General features: G+C 38.7%; 3 protein-coding genes across 15 annotated transcripts in view; 2 read left to right on the forward strand and 1 right to left on the reverse strand.

Annotated features, from left to right (window-relative positions):
- LOC116848610 (transcriptional repressor p66-beta-like) overlaps window positions 1-10,551 on the forward strand; it is a 14,055-nt gene extending 3,504 nt beyond the window's left edge. The window contains exons 1-9 of one of the 12 annotated variants that reach the window (XM_032824898.1): window positions 1,503-1,751; window positions 2,328-2,396; window positions 2,964-3,250; window positions 3,327-3,552; window positions 3,761-4,043; window positions 4,521-4,586; window positions 5,038-5,471; window positions 5,738-6,045; window positions 7,380-10,551. In XM_032824898.1, coding sequence (XP_032680789.1) covers window positions 2,347-2,396; window positions 2,964-3,250; window positions 3,327-3,552; window positions 3,761-4,043; window positions 4,521-4,586; window positions 5,038-5,471; window positions 5,738-6,045; window positions 7,380-7,639 — 1,914 coding nt within the window. In that variant the 5' untranslated portion in view covers window positions 1,503-1,751; window positions 2,328-2,346 and the 3' untranslated portion in view covers window positions 7,640-10,551. Of the gene's footprint in view, window positions 1-1,502; window positions 1,752-1,869; window positions 2,092-2,113; window positions 2,135-2,327; window positions 2,397-2,963; window positions 3,251-3,326; window positions 3,553-3,760; window positions 4,053-4,520; window positions 4,587-5,037; window positions 5,472-5,737; window positions 6,046-7,379 lie in introns of those variants that run through there. The other 11 variants (XM_032824902.1, XM_032824899.1, XM_032824905.1 and 8 more) reach the window with 11 other exon arrangements.
- A 166-nt stretch (window positions 10,552-10,717) lies between these two features.
- On the reverse strand, window positions 10,718-14,235 carry LOC116848612. 2 transcript variants are annotated; one of them, XM_032824910.1, is made up of 3 exons: window positions 13,505-14,235; window positions 12,440-12,557; window positions 10,718-11,562 (listed from the first exon to the last, which is right to left on the reverse strand). In XM_032824910.1, exons 1-3 carry the CDS (start codon window positions 13,622-13,624, stop codon window positions 11,372-11,374), a joined length of 429 nt encoding a protein of 142 aa, XP_032680801.1. In that variant the 5' UTR covers window positions 13,625-14,235; the 3' UTR covers window positions 10,718-11,371. The 2 variants fall into 2 exon arrangements, with proteins under 2 accessions (XP_032680801.1, XP_032680800.1); XM_032824909.1 differs by having other exon boundaries at window positions 13,469-14,227.
- A 3,048-nt stretch (window positions 14,236-17,283) lies between these two features.
- Window positions 17,284-21,962, forward strand: LOC116848619 (MAU2 chromatid cohesion factor homolog). Its single transcript, XM_032824916.1, has 8 exons — window positions 17,284-17,964; window positions 18,201-18,380; window positions 18,459-18,737; window positions 18,865-19,111; window positions 19,188-19,435; window positions 19,827-20,032; window positions 20,272-20,474; window positions 20,545-21,962. The coding sequence occupies exons 1-8, from the start codon at window positions 17,740-17,742 to the stop codon at window positions 20,739-20,741; spliced, it is 1,785 nt and encodes a 594-aa protein (XP_032680807.1). The 5' UTR covers window positions 17,284-17,739; the 3' UTR covers window positions 20,742-21,962.
- Window positions 21,963-22,409: the final 447 nt, after the last annotated feature.

Consider the following 22,409-nt stretch of genomic DNA (forward strand, 5'->3'; position numbering starts at 1 on the left):
CTCTCTCTCTCTCTCTCTCTCTCTCTCTCTCTCTCTCTCTCTCTCTCTCTCTCTCTCTCTCTTCTGCTCGCTCGCTCGCTTGTTCAGTGGCTTATAAATCGCACGTGCACCAAAAATGGCAATTTCTTTATCACGCGTCTCATTTAAAGTGCTTCATTACGTTCCAAGATTACATGTATCATATGACAAGTATTGTCGGGCGTGTCGATTGATTGATGGTTGGAGTTCTCTTAAGGTCTTTCCTAACTTTTCCTTTAGGTACTTCAGATAGAAATTCTTTATTTGATAGCCAATTGGGACGTCCGGCAAACTTGTACGACATATGTAATATTAGCCTAATTGTGTAAGAAATTGAACTACATAGATATCCAAACGTGAAATAAATATCTGAAATAAATATCTGAACGTAACAATTAAAAGGACGAAATATATATCTATACACACACACATATGTCGAGGTGTGGAGCTTGGGGAGCTTAATTGGTTTAGAGCAGTCGCCCGGCAAGCGAAAGCTCCCGGGTTCGATTCCCAGCCCAGCGAACTCTCGCTTCCGATATTTTTCTGTCCGACTCTTTCGCAGTCGTATATTTCGCAGAGGCGTCGGGTCTTAGATACACGGTGGATAGAGATGGAGGGAGATCGCGTGCACGACGGCACTTCTTCTCCTCCTCCGGCGCCGCGAGATGATCATTCGCGCCCGCGAGATGAGATGAGATGCGTGCGCGAAACCGCCGCCGAATCGCCTTGTGAAAACATCGTCGCGACGAGCTCTCCGTGTCGTGCCACCGCCGCCGCCGCCGCCGCCGGCGGCGGCCGCGGCGGCCGGCAGTGGGGACCGACCCTGCCGTCGAAAAATCGATTTCCCGTAGGGCATAAGGGCGAGCGAGCGACTGGGAGGGCGGCCGCGGGAGAGGGAACATCGCGCGGAGAGACGAAATTCGGGAAAATCCGCGAGAAACGCGCGAGAGGGAGAAAATAAGAGCAATAGTCCAGCACGTAAAAACCGATCTCGCTTGTCCCCCTTCCCCCTTCTTTCTACACACACACACACACACACTATATATATATATATATATATATATATATATATAAAATATACAAAAAGAACAGGGAGGAGAGAGAGATTCGTTTCTAGTCCGTTCCCGATGCGGCCGTGTGTATGGGTGAACACGACTACTGGCGTGTGTATGTGTACGCGCTGCGCGCGGTAGGGGTGAGAGGAGAAATAATTAATGTGCGACCCATTCCTCTCCCCGCGCGCGCGGCACCCCTTGCTCCCCGTGGCGGCCCTCCTCGCTCCTCCGCGCTTATCCCCCATACCCCCTCCCGAGCAGCTACGGGTACCCACTACGGGTCTCTTGTACCGCTACGCTTAGCTGCCATTGTGTCGGGACGCCACTTCCGAAGTATCAAACGTTAATTCTTTGATTGCGGGGCTCCTCGGGGCTACTGCTGGCGCACCTCACCGAGACCGTGTCAGCGGCCGCGCGCGTGCGGGGCGCGAAGAGCATCGTGTGTCGTGTTCGTTCTCTTCCTCGTGCTGCTGGTGGCAGTGGAGGTGGTGTTGTTTGAACACAACGTGACGACGACGACGCGGCCGTCGTCGTCGTCGTCGTTGTCGGCGGCGGCGACCCTGTCCCATTTCGTCAGTCGCATTCCCGGAAATCGCCGAGTCTTGCGCCGTACCGCTGACGGTCCTGCAATCGCCTGGCGAATTCGTGAAAGTTAGGTTAGGACAGTTACTTCCGCAGGTATTGGCCGATCGCTTGCTCGCTCTTTCTCTCTCTCTCGCTCTCTCACTCTTTCTCCTTCTATCTCTCTTCTGAATACTCACCTCTCCCCTCTTCCGCCTGCCCCACCGTCACTCTTCTTTCGCCCCTGTCCCCCCACGCCTTTCAATTCAGAGGCGTCTTCCGTCGAGGATACTCTTCGATTCCGCACGCGTCGCGTCGGCGGACTGTTCTTCGCGTTTCGCTCGAGTTCCGAGATGTCGCGTTTATGCCGCTCAGCCAGTAACCGCCGATAATCGGGCTGCTTCGCAGGGCGGTCTTTCGCGGGAACGAAGCCGGGCGTCGTTCGTGAGCCACCGGCGTGAGTAAACGATACGGCGCCGAGCACATTGCACAGAATACACGTAGGAGAAGTGTAATAACCCATCGTGAATATTCCCCCGGCGACGAGAGCGTGCACTTCCACGCGCGTAACCGCTGTATTGTCGCGACGGCTTTCCCGGCTTGGCGCGCGCGTTCAAACGAGGATATCGTGCGAGGTCCCTCGTGCCTGTTGATCCCGGCCCCTCTCTCATCCTGTGCCTCTTGTGATTGCAGAGTGACCGAGTTCGAAAGAATGGAGGCCATGGATTTGGACGGGGATGCAGTGGTGGATCTGAGTGTCAGGTAATAGTGCACTTTTCACGTCATATTTGAGGTTAATGGGACTCGACAGCTGCTGTTCGTGATCCCCGCGTACACTTCCTGACGAATTCACGGGCGAGCCGTGCCAAGTTCACGCGTGCATTAGCCACAGCGTAGGCGCATGATTTTGTTTCGCTGGAATTTCACGTGAATATTATGCTGTGTTCACAGAACGCTTGAAATAGAACATAATGGTAATTCACGATAATGCTGTCTTTTATTCGAGCGAATTTCTTATCGGTGTCACTCGTTATCGCTCTATAATAGACAAAGAAATAGGTTGTCATTACTTGACTTGGCATACATGAATATTAAGTTTTATGCCCGAGATGTTCTTTTTAGCTGCATTGCTGAACTAGTTAATAAGTTAGAGTGAGAAAAAATATACTTGCCTCATTTTAACTTATTGCACTAGTTCAGCAGTGCAGCTAAAAAGAACAGATCAAGTGAGTTTCTTTCTCAGCGATTGAAATTAATGTACAAATAGCTGTGCAAAATGTTCACATTGCGTTGCAGATCTTAATGTCTTATTGTTGCGTGTATTTTTAGCAGCAGTGGCAGACGCAATTCTCCATCTGTTTCTGTAAATTCTGGAGACGTCGTTGTCCCGTTGGATTTGGGCATTCACATTCCCACTAGCCCCAATCTGGAGAACAACATGCCAGAGGCTCGTAACATACAGAATGCAGCTCGTGGCATCTTGGCCCCCAAGTCAGGGGAAGACCGCAAGACAAGACGTAGTCTTAGACCTAGAATAGAGAGAAGCTATGCTGAGAGTCCCGATGAACCTAGAATGAATGGATACTTGAATGGGAACGCGTCGGATAGCGAGGAAGGTTGTTACAATTCTGTTTATTTCAATGTGCTGTTTTATTTTGGTCTCATTGTACTCAGAGTGACTGTGGCAAACAGGTGAGCTGCCTCCTCTGCTGCCTATCAAGGAACTGTCGAGCGACGAGTTGGCCGAACGCGAAAGAATGTTGCGGAAGTTGAAAGAGGAGCTCAAGTCTGAGGAGATGAAGCTGGTGCTGTTGAAGAAGCTGCGTCAGTCTCAACAACTAAAGGAGAACATCGCAGTGCCCAAGGCTCCTAGCAAATTGCCACCACCGGTGACGGCAGTACAGCAGACGCCTCACAGGTAACAAACAACATAACTGATCGTCGAGTAGCACGTTCAGCGAGTTTCTATCGCTTCAAGGAGCCAGTAAGAGAGAGAATAACACAATTAATGCACTTGAAATGAAGAAAGAAGATGTTACTGCGCAGTAATATTTTCTTTTTCCCTGTTGAACAATTTTTGTACACTGCCATACATACCAAACTGTAATCGAAATATCGTCTTTCAGTCACAGAACGGGGAAAGCGCCGCCGCCGTTACTCAGAGGCCAGCCAGCACCTAGCAGAAGTAGCAGTTTGCATGCTCCGCCACCAGGCATGGTATTGCCGCCAACTGCGGGTCGAAATGCGACTATTTCGAGTACAGGGATACCTCCGAACATGGTGATACCGCAGCCACCTCATCCTAGAGGTAGACCGCCCAGCACGACGCCGAATGTGTCGAGTTATCATGCACCGGCGGACAGAACGGAAAGATCCACAAAGGATCCGACACCAGCCCCCGCACATCAAGTAAGTAAGGTATAGTAGATCACACGTTATCTTTTTTCTTTTCTCCTTGTTTCTTCTCACTCTTCTATAAACTTCCATTCATGCAAACTTTATCTTGAGTCTCGTCTTCGATTATTGATTCTTTAGATACCAAGTATTTCCAATTTTGAAACGCTATTCTTGATGCAAATTTATTACATATCATCGTTGGGATGTCTCGTTCTTTCATTATTGGTTGTGTTACGAAAATAAGTAACTATTGATTATATCGGCCGTATTTTACATAGAAACGAGACAATTCGATGAATGGGTTAATAAAATTGTATATCATTGAGTATTCTTTATCTAAGAATTTTAAAGAGCCACCTTATATACACGCAAACGCTTTCACCGCTAATGTGCATTACTATGCAATACTACAAGTAGCGGTGAAAGTCTCGATTAATTATTTGATTATAAGCAACATATGTAACTCATTATATTTTTCTAAACACAAAGCTGCTTGTTGGATCGCAGGAAAATAAAACCACCGCATCCTTAAGCACGCCTGTGAATTCAGAACAGGTATATTCACTCCTCGATCAATATGCAATGTCTTTCCATCTGTGAATCTTCTTTTAATATTAATCAATTTCTTTCCTCTGTTATGTTGATCATCATGCAGACCTGATGACGTTTCAATTCTGTTTGAGCTTTGTCTTCTGTCCTCACTTTATTCTCATTTTTAGCAATTTTCAATTTTTTTATTCTTTGTTTCAATAATGTATAAAATAATATGCAAAGAAATAGTCTGCTTATTATCCTCTTTTGATGCATATATTGCAAGTTAACACGCAATATAGCCAAACTTGCGATGACGAAATTCTGTTCGTTTAAATAAGATATTCTTATATTGTATGTTAACATTTTTTGTTTTGTTTAGAACTTAGAACGTTTGTTCTTTCAAGTATATTGATGTTCTTCCTAACATATCGATTGACTTATTCATATTCTGTTGTCTCTTCAACAAATCCAGGAGCGACAACGGGAGGATAATCAGACACCTGCTCAACGTCAAGCAGCCGCCAAATTAGCCTTAAGGAAGCAGCTTGAAAAAACACTACTGCAAATACCACCGCCAAAACCGCCGCCTCCGGAGATGCATTTTGTACCAAATCCCTCCAACACGGAGTTCATATATCTGGTCGGTTTGGAGCATGTGGTGGACTTTATTACAAAGGAGCCGGCTGTTCCGCCGCCTCCCGAGCCGTTCGAATGTTCACAATGCAAGACAGATTTCACACCCGTATGGAAATGGGAGAAAAACCTACCTGGAGGTAATAAGGACAGTCCTAGAGGACAGCATGCGACCTTCCAACGGCCCGCAGCGGGTCGCGATCCGAGAGTTATATGCGAACATTGCGTGACGACTAACGTGAAGAAAGCACTGAAAGCGGAACACACTAATCGGTAAGTTTTCGTGTATATATTAAACAGTATATATCTAGGTGATACAATCATTTTAGAATAATGTAATCATTTGTATATTACATGATGATCACACATGCATAATACAAATCATAACGGAAGAAGAAAGCATTAGCTTTGTTGAAAGCGTTTTTGCGATATTTATTAATTATTGCTTTGTGAAAATTCAAACGATATTACCTACTGATAACCATTATTAATTCTTGTTAATATTCCTTTCTAATGGATCACATTACACGGTATTACAGATTAAAGACTGCTTTCGTGAAAGCGTTGCAGCAGGAACAAGAGATAGAGCAAAGGCTAGCACAAGCGGGGTGTCCAAGTCCGGATCCCCCTGCCCCGAAACCAGTTCCTAAAGCAGCCACTCCCACGAGAAGAGTAGCCACACCACCCGCACCTTTACCGCAGGTACCACCTCCGGCACCGACGTTGACGCCAACACCGCCGGCGCCAAAGATGCAAGAGCATCCTCTAGTAAAACTGGCTGAAAGTGGAAAATTCAGCCCGCACCATGCAGCAGCTGCAGCGGCTTTGCAGCAACAGTTGCTAAGAGGTAAGCAGCGTTGCGCACATCTCAAGATTCTATGAGTATATTTTCCTTCAGCTTATATAGCCAAGAAAGAGACTTTGTTTACAATTATACTACTCTTGTAATCTCTTCTCACAATTTTTTTAATTTTCACATACCCTTTACACTACCTTCATCTTTTCTTTATCTGTCATCTCTAATTACACTACCCTATTTTATTCAACGCCTGTATTATATCGCCTTCATATACAATATTCCAGATTTTATCCTTCTTTTCAGCTGTACACATCTATCCCTTTATCTTCCCTATACGATCTCTTCATCACTTTCCTTATTGCCTCTTCATCTTTTTCCCAATTTTTTCCCATATCTTGTTAGTTTTATTACTCTACTCCATACCTGCTATTAATTCCATGAAGTAATTCCACTGTCTTTTTATTCACTTCCTATATGTTTCCTTCAGTTTACATCGTCAAGAAGGAATTTTCCATATCCTGTAACTTTCCTCTTATTCTTTGCACTTCAATTTTCTTACTTGTACAGCACCTGTCTCATCAGTTTTCGTCATTCTTTTTTTTTGTATTTTCCTGTATTTTGGCTTCTTATTTTATAATCAAGCTTTTCTTCCGAAAATGTAATTATTCTTCTCCTTATTTTTCTCTTATTTTCTTTATCTTTTATGTTCTACGAACTTTGTTACAAATAAAATAAAACTTATTATCTCTTACATTATTACGATTAAATCCTATCCTTTCTTATTCTATGTAAACTAAAAACAGACGATATTAAATCGGAATTTTAGGAACATAACGAATTTGTATACAAATTGATAACATTGTCCTTTGTGGATCCTTATTCATTTTTTATTACCTCTATCCTTTGTGTACTTAAATCTTCTATTATCAATTATATACGTTTCCTCTATCAATAATTTTCTCTGCTTTACATACACTATCCTAACTACTCGTTTCTTGCAACGCTATAATTTCTACTATCCATGTACTTTTTCTGTCCTGAATCTTACTTTTCTACCTAACACCTTGTTTTGTTCTCACATACTATCTACGCACTCATTCCTGCATAATTTCCTCTATTTCTGACCCCCCATACTTAACTCATGATTAGTGATGCAAGAGTGATATCGACGAAGAGAAAAAGATGATTCTACGTGGCGAGAAAAATGTGAAGTAAAATTCTATCATATAGAAGACTTTGATTTCGAAAAAATATGCACATATGATTTGAAGAACTAGACAATTTATAATGTCCTGTTCCAATTGTGAAATAAAATTTTTAAGTAAACTCAGTTGTCTAATTATAAAAAGATGAATGTTTTAATCGCGTAAAAAATGTTTCAGAACTCGCGAAAAATCCAGTGCCGGGTATACCGCCGCATCAGCCTCTTCCTGCTCACATGATGCCGCCGTTCACTTCGATATTGTATCCCTATCAATTGGCGATGGCGCAGGCTGCCGGTGGCAAAGGTCTCGTTGAGCTGCAGCGACAAGCGGCAGATCTTCAACGTCAATATCTGCTTGACATGATACCGTCGCAAGCGTCTCAGGCGCAAGGCAACCAAGCACCACCGAGGGCTCATCCACATAACTGGAAAACGTAACCGGACGCATTTAAGAGAACGAACAATTAAACGCGCGGATGTCATAGTGCGTGGACGTATGATAAAAGGAATACAGAGACTCTCCTGCTCCTCTGTGTTTATTATGTATCTATTGAAAAAAAAGGGACTCTCGGAGTGTCGTTTTCGAGTGTCGTGCGGTTGGTCACGGCCCTCGCTCTCTCTCTCTCTCTCTCTTTTTCTGTGCACCTTATGAACATTTTAAATAACTTACGCCAATCGATATTGACGATGGCGCGTGGTGAAGCTCAAATTGATACGCGTTCGAGAAATTACTTCGTATAGTATTGTGTAAAGAGTGGTTATAATCGTTGTGAATATATGTCAATTCACATGTGTGTGTGTATGCGAGACATCATTGTTATATCCAAAGGATTTAAGGTTTTATTGTCAATCCCCGAATGACTTAACACAATAATTAGTTTGAGTACGCAAGCGTCGTTTAAAAGAGAAAAAAGAAAAAAAGATCAATATCGACCGCGTATACGGTACTCCCCTCAATGGAGACTGACGGAATTGTTGTTTATTTTCTTCCTACATGTAACAGCATGTATGCGTTATTGTTTCTCCTCATTGTCCACCGAAATAGTAAATAAACGTAAATGATAATCGAATCGTGTCTACAAGCATATTAATAACTCGGGTACGAAATAACTAACGAGAACAATCGTTTGAATTATTATTATACGATATGATATAAAGAACCAAATAAATATCTACAAGGCACTAATTAAACCAGATAATAAGTGTTGAAACACGTCTACGAATCGGTTGATTAACGATAAAATAGCTGTGTGATCGCGAAGAATGAGGTGGGACAGGGGGGAGGAGGAGGAGGAGGAGGAGGAGAAGAAGGAGGAGAGACGAGTGCGACACGAAGTGACGAAATCGTTGATGAAAGAATCTTTTTTTTTTTTTTTAGGCTCTCGTTAGGTGGTTAAGCCGATCTTTGCCGCTGGTTTCAACGTGTTTTTTGCGACCACCCGGCAGTACCTGTACTATGTGTATATCTTTATTTTCTTCGAACTGTATTTTTAAGAAAAATTTCACGCAAGATAGAGTTGCGTAGTAACGTAAGGAGACGAAGAACGATCTGTAAGATTGAGTGTGCGCGTGTGTGTGTGTGTTATATGTGTACGCGTGCGTGTCATGGCGTGTATGTGTACGTTTGAGTGTGAGGGTGTGTTAGTAATTAGCAAGAAAGCGAATGTGGGAGTGATAATAGCAATCTTTTTCTCTTTCTCTGTCGGTACACGGTGGAATGTATCGGCGAATTTATAATGGAGTGACACGAGTGTCATTCGCGCACAAAATACGAATTTCTCTCACACGTAACTCACGTTTACAGCTTGCGTGTATCGGATTTGGTCGCGATTCAGATATCGAGACATGCACGCGCGACTCAATGACTTCGGAGTTTTCGGCGTTAACGCGAGAACTTTCGGACCAGCAACGGTGTCAATTGATTCGAGTTAACGCGACGCGATTGATTTCATGTCACTTTTAATGTAAAAGTATTTAAAGATCTTACTAGGAGATAATCGAGGTTCTTTCGAATTTTGTCACAAAAAAACGGCGACACCGCCAAATTTTTACAACGTCCTCTGGAAAAAAGTCTGCACCTAAACGAGTTAAAGGCATCTGGCACTTGTCCCAACAATACTATTACCGGTTCCTCCCGCTCCTCTATGTCTCTCTCTCTCTTTTTCTCTCTTTCTCTTTTTCTTTCTCTGTCTCTCCCCACTAATAGTCTGATTTTATTGATTCTGGGCTAACCGATCTTGATCATACATTTCCGAATCAATTAAAATATATAGTACTGTAGTCTTGATATTTCTTGGTATATGATACAACTTAATAAACTAAAATAGCATAATTATCTCTTTGTACTACGTGATAGATTTTGAACTCGTACTTGATATACATGTACACCGTAATAAGTCTACGATCGCATAATAGATCAAGATCTGTGTTTTTTGTGTAAGAGAAAACAGAATAATAATGTCGTCGACTAATTACCGATCATCGGGGCACTACTACCAACATTATCGATCTTACATAATGGGAAAGAATCGAACATTTTGGGACTTCAATTTAATTTCGACCTTCTGACTGTGAATGGCGATACTCTCGGTGCTTTCTCTCCCTCTTTGAAATTCTCTCTCTAACGACGCAAGTGTACCACATGTATACACGACTTTTGGAACTGACCGTGTCGATTCGGTTGAGAGCAAATCGTTGTTATTATCGTCGTCATTAACAATCACGGATAAATTAATTGCGTCTTATTCGGTAATTAGATTGCGTCTCGTTTCTCGTGGGAAAAAAAAGAGAACAAACATTTCCTCCTATCCTTTTTTTTTTTGTTCCAGCCTCGTCTTTCACATCTTTGTGTGGTGCTGTTAGCGATTAAGCGTACTCTCTCTTTCTCTCGTATGTGTGGGAGAATTTTATATCCTGAAAACACGTAAACGGCCCCATTTGGCTACATGACAGAAATGAGAAATGGCGAACAAAAATTCAGCGGGACTATGGAATTTCGAGAAGCTTTACGAAAAGAGGAGAAAACAAATGCAGAAAAGAAAATTGACTGGCCGCGCGCGCTCCACGGGGACATGAACGTTTTTATCGTCACAAAAACAAAATCGTTGAAGCTTTGGACGGATACTCGGCACATCAAAAAGAAGACTGTGTGACACGCGCATATTTTTTTCTTTTTAATTTCTCGTCACGACGAAAAACTTGCGTATATTTTTTGCCAAAATTCGTACATTGATCTTGAAGTGTCTATCTAAACAAACAGCTCTGTCCCTACAATTTATAGAATTAGTGGATAAATACAAGATTACCGAATACTCTGGAAACTATATGAATAAAGCTTATCAATGATTGTATTAAGAGGTGATGTTTATTTATCTTTTATAAGTAATCAACGTTCTCGTTATATGCATTTGAAATGTATCAGAGCGAGATTTTTATCGGTAAGTTTCGTTAATCGTTCGATATATTCTGCTAACATGAAAAAAAAAGAAACCAAATGCTGTATGAACTCGTATACTCACAGATTTACTTGTATAAAAAACGTTGATGATTGCATTTGCTTAGAGTATTTGCGATTACATTCTGACGACAGAACATGATCACACAGTGCGACATTTGACTAATCTAAAAAGATAAAAGTAGCCTATTTAGAGTCAAGGTTCCGTTCGAATAGATTAAACGAAAATTCAGATTTAAAACGTTACGAGACAACATACATACTCAAGTATGCGAGATTTAAATGGACGATTTTTAGAAATAGAAAAAAATGAAAATTAATCATTTTCTATTACAAAAGAGAAATAATATACCAACATTAATAATTATTAATAATTTAATTAAATAATAAAGACAACTTTACTTTTTGTGCGTGCAATCGAAGAAAATACTCTCATCTTTCTAAATTCGCACTGCGGATTATCGCGCCGTGAACAAGTAACAATAATATAAGCCTTGGTGCTTTCGTAATAACAAGATCATCGATCATGGTGACTATCATTAGAGCTGATTTGTTCAACCTCTTGGTAAGTTAACTAATAGTTAAATCATATGTCTGTCTTTGTTTTTCCTTTAAATTAGACAAAAGGATATGATTTAGCTATTAGTTTACTAAGAAATTGGAGAAATCGGCCCTTAGTAAACCGATTATCACAGTCGTGGCCTCGACCTGGCCCGCTAATTCTGCTTCTTCTCGTTGTACTCCGTTAGGCATTTCTTGAAGTGCTTGGCGCAGAAGGGATACAGCGTCGGATGATCGCACGTTCGACAGGCCGCTGCGAGATGAGAGCAGCATCTCAGGCTTTCACGGCAGCAGGAAGCCCACAAGTCCGGCCCAACGACAGCGCAGTTGTTGCAGAAGCAGTCGCCTGCAATGGGATTTATATAAGGGACGTGATCTGACGTGTCGCTATTGTAATGTTCGTTTGATATTTCTCTTCGAAATTTTATGATTTTATGTAAAATTGTGTAATATTAAAATATTGCGATATTGCGAATACACTTGTGATTTTCTATTTGTTAAGTGAGACAAATTTGAAGTAATTAACATACTATTAAACATTAATATTATAAATTCAAGTATATTAGTCATAGAGTATTAATATCTGTTTCAAATATTAATATTAGATTATTGAGACGGACCTGAGAGTTCTCTGCGTAACACTCATCTCTCTCTTCATAGTCTACATTACGCTATCAACGTGTTGTGCGTTTTCCAGAGAATAATATCCGGATGTTCTACTAGAAATCGACATGTGAGTAATTTGCTTCTCGGTACTCTCTCGCTATATTACTTTCTCCTGTCCGTATCGTTGTGTTGCGTTTCGCGTGTGTTATGCATGTTGCAACACACACGCAACGCGTACCAATTTACAAGTATCTTCATCAGAACGGCTTATTAAGAAAGAAAATTCAAACACGATCAATGCAAAAGCCATTGAAGAGCGGATTTATAAAGCGAATTTCGAGGAAATACGCTCATCGTGTCGTCTAATGCAGCGCGAGCTAACGTGGCGTTGCATTCCGGAGTAAACACCGCATGAACATAGTCGTTCGGTGAACATAGTCATCTGGGAGCGGCTATTGCCAAGGTCAGCATCTCTATTGTCAAAGCGCGAGTTGAGTGATGCTTTTCGTAACAGCGAGGAAGTTCGCTAACGGTGTCGCGTCGTGTATGCACAACGCGGTTAGACATTTGATCTGCTGTCCGGTTGCTCTCCGGAGCATATACACCGCGGGGATTACCTCGTGGACAGTCGACTGATCGGCGAGCCTCCGCCCTTCGGCACTCCAAACCCTCGTCGCCCATGGGACAGCTCATGAAGGATGTCTCAATGGAATTCTCGCCGAGAATCGCATCAATCTGAAAAAATATATACATTATGTATCGCAATTTAAACGTTCCTCTTACCTCAAAAATTTATTTCCTGCTTTCTCGCAACTTTTAAAGTAAGCCATCACGAGCTGATAACCATGGATTTGAAGTTTCCACTTAGCAAAAATATCTATAAGACATTTAAATAAATCAATGAATAAATAAATCTTAGAAAGTTGTTACTAAACGCGACTTGAAACTTGTTTCGAGTGTCAGATTGAAACTTTGAATTAGATGCGAGTTTCCAGTTGATTCATATATGTGACATTGTATTTACAGTCGCGACTGACCTGAAAACTTTCTCCATATGTAATACGCGTAAACGCACTTGACTTGCATCACACAGGCGAAAAAAAATGATCTGTTTGGAGTCGTGAATTCGAGTCAAGTGAGACTATTGAACGATCTTCACTTTCGCATAAAGTGCCAGGTATTCTTCTTCTGATGCAACATACATCTGCATTTGTAATCTCATCTCGTGAAATAATGGAGAACGGAGAGTATGCAAGATGTCATAACTTATATCAAGTGCGTAAAAAGATACGGATTTATTTGTTTGATAAAGATAGGATACATCATAAAATATGTTTAAATTTAGTACCAGGAAATGAATCTTAAAAATAAATTCTACTACGTGAATGACACTCGAAATGTTAGGCTTTAACTTTCACTAAACTCTAATTAGTTCAATTGACGATTCAAAATTGCCTCATCGGAGTCAAGTGTTACTCGTTTTATTTTATTATTATCCAGCAATAGAAATTGACAATTTTTCTTATAGTTGGACGACAAATTATACAACTGTAAATTGTATCAACAGTAAATTGGTGTTTTTACAGTTATTAATCAGAATTTGTGGTGAAAGTCTCCCTTCGTTCTTATCAACGAGTCTAACTTACTCGTTTAAACGCGCCCGGTTTGGAGAACATTTTTACCAGCTTCGCTAACGCGTTCTCCGCATGCGTTTGCTCTAGAACGTCGGTGACATTTTCGAGCGCGAATCCGCGTGCCAACAGACAGAAGAGGAATGCGAGCACGCACCAACCGGAAGACATCGCAACGCCGCAGAGGAGAAACAAGAGGATCGACGAGTTCACACGCCCGCTCCCGCGCTCAAACTCGCGTAATTTAAAACTGTTCACTGCTTGCCAGATGATCCGCGGGGGGGCCTAGCAGGTGCGAGCCGAGCGACACCGAGTCCGATCGAAATTAGCCGAAACCAACCCACTGTACATCGTTAGTTCAGGTGGCTACGTAATGTCCGTGTGGCGCTGGCAACGGTCGGTCCGATCATATATATATATAGGTTGCTTTCGAACAAGAAACAAGTTGACACAAATATCATCCTATCTTTGTTACTCACTAAGGCTGCGTTCGGAAATATCACCCAAGTGTACCTGTCACATTAGAGTGAGCAAGATACAAGAGTGAGATAAAAAGAGAGAAAGAGTACTCGAGTGACGTTTCCGAACGCAGCCTAAGTGTAGAACATTAACGTCCAATTTCTTCACCTCCGATTAACTATTTGTCGGATAAATGTCAACCGTGATTGGTTAATCTTGCCAACCATAAATATGATTGGTCAATAGAATAACTGGCAGATAAAGTTAACCGGAGGTGAAGAAATTGGGCATTAGAAAGATAGATTAATAGTTGTATCGACTTTTGTCTCTTGTTGGAAAGCATCCATAGTTATACGATGACTATCCTTGTTTGATGTTCGGCGAACAATAAGGATAGAATAATATAGACCACATCGCATATTTTAATAATTCCATAAAGTCAATATAATAGTATATATTTAATAATTATTATTGAACAATTAGTAATCTTAGCAATATATAAACTTTGTTACATATACAATTTTCAAATAGTATGAAAATAAATATATACCCAGATAGAACAGAGTATAAAAGGAATTTTCACTCGTATGTCATTAATTATAAATTCATTTTCAGACACAAAAAATCTTTTTTCTGAACTTTTCAGAAAAAGAAATTCTTTTGCACCTAAAAACACGAACTCAAAATTGGTGACATACGAATGACTTCTTTTTAAATTTCTGTGCTATCAGAGTAAATTTACATTTAATTTTTATCAATATGCGCAGTAATAATTTTATGATTAGAATTTTTATATAGAGAGATAATTGTTTAAATTATTTTTTATTGAGGTAAATATAAAATATATAATTTAGCATAATCAGTAAAATTTATTAAATAAAACGTATAATATATAATATATAATAAAATATATAATATAATATATTCATATAAAATGTTATTGCAAAGTTATAATCGTTCAAAGATTTTTAATAATTGCTATAATTGTGGAAAATTTTCTTTCTACAGCAGTACAAATTTCTAATTGTCAAATTTTTTACAATATTCCTAATATATATTAGAAATAGTAGTAAATTTGAACATATTCCCAACACTCAGGTCTTTTGTTTCTATTATATTTTCATAAAACAACTGTTTTGCTAATAAATACAAGTATAGAAAAGGCTAAATAAGGCAAAAGACGTGTAAACAATAACTAAAATTTATGTGTATCTTTCGCCTGCGTCGTCCAGTCTGCGATTCTGTATAACGAATTATAAGGAACAATTTTGCTTGCATAGATCTTCGAACGTATATAACTTTTTAATAAAGCATACATTTTCGGATATATGAACTATTTCATATAAAATTCTTTTTTACCTACTTTATCTCATTAAAACATTGTATAATTTCCACATTTTGTAATATCTATTATAACATCAATTACAAATATCTGAGAAATTTTAGCTAATGACAAACAATTTATTATCCAAACTTAATACACCAAGAATATTGCCTTCTTTGGTTGCTTTCCAACAAGAGTCACAAGTCGACACAAACATCATTCTATCTTTATTCCACATTTAGTGAGTAACAAAGATAGGATGATACTTGTGTCGACTTGTGTCTCTTGTTGGAAAGCAACCTTTATCATAAATACTTCTATTCCATAAAATGTCATAAAAAACATTTTTTACAGATAGCTTGCTTATGTTTTAAAATAAAATTTTTCTTAGGGCTGTCTGCAACAATTTTATATTTTCTTTGGGTACGTAAAAAAAAGTGTACTTTTTTTCTTATTTGTGTCGTACCCAGAAGTACAGTCTGGAGCTATTCAAACGAGGCATTATTTTTTAATTTTTTTATCAACTTTTATGAAAGTTTATTCACTCTTTTTCACAGTCACACTTCACCGCTGAGACCCAGAGACAACAGCTGATCAGAGATCGGGCCGACTGTTGCTTAGCGACATCTGGTGGTTCGCGGACATTAAGTAGCTACCAGAGAGTACAAACTCCCTCTTGTAAGGCTGCGTTCGGAAACGTCATTCAAGTACTCTCCCTCTCTTTTTATCTCACTCTTGTATTTCGCTCACTCCACGGTTATCGTCTAGTAGTGTGCACACATTAGGTTTGTTCTTTCGACTGTGAACTGGCTGCACTAGTTCACGAAGTTTGCACTAATGCGTTCTTTCGATCAGAACAGTGTAAGAAAATGTGTTCTTTCGAACAGTGCAGGCTGAACTAGTGCAGCGAGTTCAGTGAACTGACTGCCCTAGGTCTGGAGCAAGCAGTGCAGGGCAGCTAACCGAAAAAATTTAAATTTGTATTTATAACCTGTAAAATCGGTATACCTAGTTGACATTACGTAGAAGAAATAATCCGACGACGAAATCTATAAACAGTAAGTAAATATTTAAATATATAATGTAGATAAATATATAATAAATATATAATGTAGAATGACATAAAAGAAGTATTTAGAATGTTATCCAAACAGCACAAAATATCCGAAAGACATCCTGGGAAGGCTCTTGGACGTTTTTTCGAAGGGATTTGTTGTATGGGTATCCAACACAAAACAGTTTTTAAAAGAAATAGGATTGTTCAACAAAACATAAAATGCTATAAGTGCGAAAGTGTTGTCCGCCATCTTACACTGCTCTAACTTGCTCTTACCCGTTCTTTTCAGACCCATATGTATCTTTGCACTGGTCTGCACTATCTTGAACTTTCTTCAACTAGTACAGTTCCAGTGCAGCCCTAGGTCAGGTCGAAAGAACAAACCTAGTGTGTGTTTCCGAACGCAGCATAAAAATTGGCCTCCGTTTTTAGTCGCACCCTCTGAGATAGTCTCCGGATGTGACCGAACTGAACGGGTGACGTCATGCGAAGTGGGGATACGGTATCGCGCGAGTTACCGGATACCTCAAATAATTTAGTTTCTTCATTTTTTAATTTTCATCATCCTATGAAAATAGTAAGATGATATATACATATGCATATATGAATGCACACAACTGTATACGTGCATATGTTGCTTGCTATTGTTTGCTATAACGTCTGTCATTCATACTTCAATTGGCGCGCATCCCCACTCCGCATGACGTCATCTGTTTAGTTCCGCCACATCCGGAGACTATTGCAGAGGGCGGTAGGTATAGAGCGTGCCACTTTCCAGACGGGAGTTGTACCCCCTGGTAGCCACATATATTAAGCCAGTGACATACGGTGCTCATTTTCGTGTTGGATTGCTTGCTGGAAATACTATGTTTTGACTGGTGCATTTCAATCCATCTTCAGAAATGTACCAATCAAAATAGAGTATTTACATCAGCAAACAATCCAGCACGAAAACAAACACCGTGTGCCACTGGCTTTACACAGGCTATATGGGGTGTGTTCCGTTACACGCTCTCAACGCTCGCGAGCGTCATTCTATCTTTGTTTAACATCTGTGAGCAACAAAGATAGAATGACGCTTGCGAGCGTGTAACGGAACGCGCCTATGGGAGAGTGTCAGGAGGGGGCTGGCCGAAACATTCGCCCTCTGTCTTCAACGCCGTTTCATATTCCACTGTCCTGATTGCACGTTCTGTTTATACATTTTTTTGTCTAGATCGATTTTGGATCTTTCTTGCTGATGTCAATTTGTGAAAAGTGACAATTTTTTAATGGTTATGAATTGATAAAAAATTGAGGAAGTCGTTGATAACGGTATTCAATTTCAGTACTAGATACTTGCCTGACGCCGCGATTCCTGCGCGTGCGTGGCGATATCGCGACCTTCTTGCTTCGAGAGCAGCTGCGGCAGTGAGGTTCATGTGAGAAACAACGTGAAATGTCAAAATGGCGTCTTCTCAAGACGCTTGGTATCTCTCGTTGTTGGGTCTGGCCGAGAATTTCCGTATATCCAACCCGCCCAACATTAAGTCGTGCATCCAGTGTTTGCAGGCGGTTTTCAATTTTAAACCACCTCCGCGGGTCGAAGCGCGTACTCATCTTCAGCTCGGAAATATCCTGCTCACGCACACGAAAAACATCGATTTGGCGCGATCCCACTTAGAACAAGCGGTCAGTTGATCCTTCTTTAATTTCTTTCACTTGCGCGCATCGGAATCGACGTCGGTCCTGTACCCTTCCACTCGATTTTCACATATTTTTTTTGCATCTCTGTGATTCCTACGATTTCCTTGTACACAATCTCCCTCCTATTTCTAACCTCACCCTATCGATAACATACCAAATAATAAATTTATCTGGCTTATTGAGTGAGTCACGTTGGTGAATAATAATTGAAATTGCTGCAGTGGCGACTGAGTCAAAACATAAATACCTTCGATGATGTGAAGTTTGAAGCTGCCAGTATAGTCGCGGAATTATATGAGCAACAACAACTGCCGAATTTAAGTAAACCCATATTGAGAAAGGCGATAGAACTGTCCCAGCATAATGTCTACTGGCATTGTAGACTTATTTTCCAGCTTGCAGTGAGTTTTATGAAGAATTATCTTATAGTTTCACATTTGTAGAAGCAATATATTCATATAGTGATTTATAAATTCTAGCAAATTCATGCTTCAGAGAAAGACTTTGTTGCAGCAAGCAGTTTGCTTGCGGTGGGTGTCGATTATTCCCACATAAGCAATGCCAGTTACACCAGAGTTCTCTTCCTTCTAAGTCGGTGTATGCTTCTGTTGATTGATAAAAAGTTCACAGAGGTTCATTCTCTCCTGAGTATAGCGGGCCATCATGTTGACAACTGGCAAGGTAGTCCACATCAGAAGGAATACTTGAAAGTATACTTTTTAGTTCTTCAAGTTTGTCATTATCTCATGGCTGGTCAGGTAAAGAAATATTATAATTATTAATGTAAAAAAATCAATATTATAATTATTAATGTAAAAAAGATATGTACACTATCCATTGCTATGATATTTGTCAATATTTATATGTTGTTTCTGTTTAAAATAGGTGAAAAGTGTAAAACCTTGTCTGAAACAATTACAACAGAGTATACAGACTCTAATGTCTCCTAGTTGGCCATCTGATGACGTAGTCACAGGCACAAATATAGGAGATATGTTTATATGGATGCCGAAAGATCATCTATATGTATTGGTTTATTTGGTGACGGTTATGCATTCTATGCAAGCTGGATATATGGACAAAGCACAGAAATACACAGATAAAGCTCTCACCCAAATTGAAAAGTTGAAAAGTAAATTTTTAACTTTCATGTCTTGCTTATCGTTAGCTTGATATATGGTTCAATTTAATTCTTTCTTATTTTGCAGTTGTTGATAACAAGCCTATACTATCAGTGTTTCAACTAATGCTTTTAGAGCATATAGTTATGTGTCGACTTGTAATGGGAAACAAAAGTGTGGCTCTTGCAGAAATTTCTCAGGCTTGTCAGCTTTGTAGGCGACAGCCGAGATTACTTCAAGGTCATAGACCTCAATTGCACGCATTACTAGGTTTATATGCAATGTCGATGAACTGTATGGAAGCTGCAGAGGCTCAATTTACTGCTGCACTCAGAGTAGGTACACAATTATATTGTCATTGATAAGTTTTAATGTTTTGATTTCGATAAGTATGACTTCGATATGGTAGTACTATTATGTATTGTTGAAGACACGTTCTTTTATTAATAAAAAAATATATATTAAATAAGCTATTTAGATATTGCTTCCAAATACGTAGAATCTCTTGTGTAGTCAAACATAACCAATGAACTTGTTTTTGCAACTATAATTGCATCAAAAAATTCTAGGAACATATTCTTAAAATCTAAAACTTGAAGAAAATGGAAACAAATTTCGAGATTTTATATGAGAAAACTCTCTCAAAGTATAATTTTAACTTATATTGATGATACACATACCGTATGCATGACAGAAATTAAAAGAAATTGTTTTATCTTTTTTTAGACGTCACACGAAAGGGATCTCTGGACATTCGCCAACCTGAATCTAGCGATCGTGTACCTCAGGACAAAAAGGGAAGCCGAGTTGGGGGCGTTATTAGAAAGGATAAATCCAGAATCTCTACCATCGAATTCTCATTCTTTAAGGGCAGCTGCATATTATGTACAAGGACTCCAAGCCTTCTTTGGTGCTAGATATAATGAAGCCAAGTATGTGCTTTTATAAAAGTATTTGTTTTCTTATATTTTTATATTTCTCAACAAATATGTATGATAATTAAGATTTTTGAAAATATTTTATTTTAAAGTGAGAGAGCCAATAAGTAGACAACAACGATGCAAATTAAATTTCCTGAAAAGAAAATATAGGAATAGAAATAAAAAATAACCAACTGACTTAACACAGTGGAACAGTACGCATCGATATTAATCTATAATATGATCTTTAGACGATACCTTAGGGAAACCTTGAAGATGGCAAATTCGGAAGACTTGAATAGACTTACTTCGTGTAGCCTCGTGCTTCTTGGACATATATTCCTTTCGTTGGGAAATAGCAGGGAATCGATGAATATGGTCACACCTGCGATGCAGTTAGCTTCTAAAATACCCGATGTACATGTACAACTATGGGCTACAGCCATTCTTAAAGGTATATACATACAAGCATACGTGAACATAATCTTATGTTCTCAGTTAATTGTACGTGATTAATGTTACAGATTTATACGGACTCGTCGGTGATACTAATCATGAAAACGAGGCATATCAAATGCATTGTACATTTTCTCAAACTCTCTTAAAGGACCATTTTCAGAGCACCCAAATGAGCGCACACTCGCTTATTCAATGGACAGAAGGTCCAGTGCCCGCATTGCCGAGCAATCCACCACCATCTACGTCACAAGCAATTCTCTAATGAGAGTAATAATTTAATGAGAGATATTTAAACGTCAGTTTAAATTGTTCGAAGAATGTTTGTCGAAGCCATATACATTTGTATTACATACCTATTGTTAAAGTGATATTGAGTTTAAAATTTCACACAGTTGGATATTAAACAAGTGATTATTGATAATGTTGAGAAATATTGAATCAATGGATCAGACAATATCCAGATATGTTCAGTGTGCAAGATTTTCCTGAGGACATGTTGCAATTAATTATAGCTTTTTAACTACAGAACTTTCTTTTGATAATAATTTACAATATTTGAATTATATTGCACAGCACAGGAACTGACTATAAATATACTTAGATCGCTCTAATATATGTTTTGTTTATTTCAATTTATATATTTTAAATTAAATTATTCATGCATTTTTGTTTTTTTCTTTTTAAGCACTAAAGAGATATAAATATTTGTTAGTTGTACAACATCGAAATGCATACGCGCTTGCTTATACTATCTGTATAAAACAGCGTATTTTCGAATTATGAGTAGATTTTAACATATATTAAATTCTTAAGTTGTATTAGCCTTTTGCTTTTCATGTTACTTTAAATTTATAATTTCGTATTACTGTGGGACGTGACTGGAAAAAATGACCTTGTTTTATCACGAATAAAGTAAAAAGGAAATGGATCATGAAAGTTTCTGAGTTAAAACTTGTATATATTGAATCATGATAAGTATAATAAAACTGAATTAATTACAGCTTCTAAAAAAATTTGATAAATTATCCGATTATCAAGAGGATTTGAGTAATTTTTTTATTATATGCTTTTTTTAAATGACCAAAGTAAAATATTAATAATTTAGCTGTGGACACACATAACAAGAAAGCAGAATATGTTCATTAAACGGTGTAGTGAAAAGATGTTAGGATAAGTATAAAAATTTTTGCGGATCGCTTAAAACAAATTTTTTAACTATTGTACATTTAAGATATGTTTTTCAGTACATGTATTTTGATTTAAAAAAATAATGTATGTATTGTATAAGTATAATAAAAATGTAATTATTATTAGTATAGTGATAAATAAAAAGAAGAAAGGGGCCTTAGAACTTGGTAACTTAAAATGGCTAAAGAATTCCATATGAAACTCTTTGCTATGTTTAAGTTACTCTGAATATATTCTGTACATACTTGTAGAAGTAAGAAGAGAACAGTGGGAAAATAGAAAATATAATAGAGTATAGCTTTGTACAAATATTCGACCCCTTTCTTTCGTATAATTATAAGTAAATACATGACACAATTTTATCGTTTGTATTCTGCTTTCCTCATAAATTAAGTATTTGTGTTAAGTCAATTTGATACTAGAAATTTTTCTTCTATCATTTTTTTTCTGCTTTTAACAGAGTGAAAAATAAAATTGCTACAAAATTATAGTATAAATTACAGTACAATATAAATTATACTATATCAATGCTATTGTTTAGATCTGTTCAGATTATTGATATCATTTGTAATTGCACTATGTCATTTAAAAAAGTCCTTAAAAAAAAGTCCAAGGTGGTCTAGTTGTGAATATTTATTTAATAAAAAAGATGTGAAAATTAATAAAATTTTTTGACACAATATATTTATCGTGATAATTTATATCGAAAGCGTGTATTCCTTGTTCTCTGCATTAATAATGT

This window comes from Odontomachus brunneus, unplaced genomic scaffold, assembly GCF_010583005.1.
Source record: "Odontomachus brunneus isolate Ranch 3 - 2012 unplaced genomic scaffold, Obru_v1 Obru_scaffold_097, whole genome shotgun sequence".
NCBI lineage: Eukaryota > Metazoa > Arthropoda > Insecta > Hymenoptera > Formicidae > Odontomachus > Odontomachus brunneus.

Excerpts from the sequence above, each read along its gene's own strand:
- LOC116848612 (XM_032824909.1), bottom strand. The coding sequence starts at position 13,624 with ATGTCTTCCGGTTGGTGCGTGCTCGCATTCCTCTTCTGTCTGTTGGCA. Across the intron at positions 12,558-13,468 it reads AACCGGGCGCGTTTAAACGA|ATTGATGCGATTCTCGGCGA; the intron begins GTAAGTTAGACT and ends ATATTTTTTCAG. Across the intron at positions 11,563-12,439 it reads ATCAGTCGACTGTCCACGAG|GCGACTGCTTCTGCAACAAC; the intron begins GTAATCCCCGCG and ends ATCCCATTGCAG.
- LOC116848619 (XM_032824916.1), top strand. The coding sequence starts at position 17,740 with ATGGCGTCTTCTCAAGACGCTTGGTATCTCTCGTTGTTGGGTCTGGCC. Across the intron at positions 20,033-20,271 it reads GCTAGATATAATGAAGCCAA|ACGATACCTTAGGGAAACCT; the intron begins GTATGTGCTTTT and ends TATGATCTTTAG. Across the intron at positions 20,475-20,544 it reads GGCTACAGCCATTCTTAAAG|ATTTATACGGACTCGTCGGT; the intron begins GTATATACATAC and ends TTAATGTTACAG.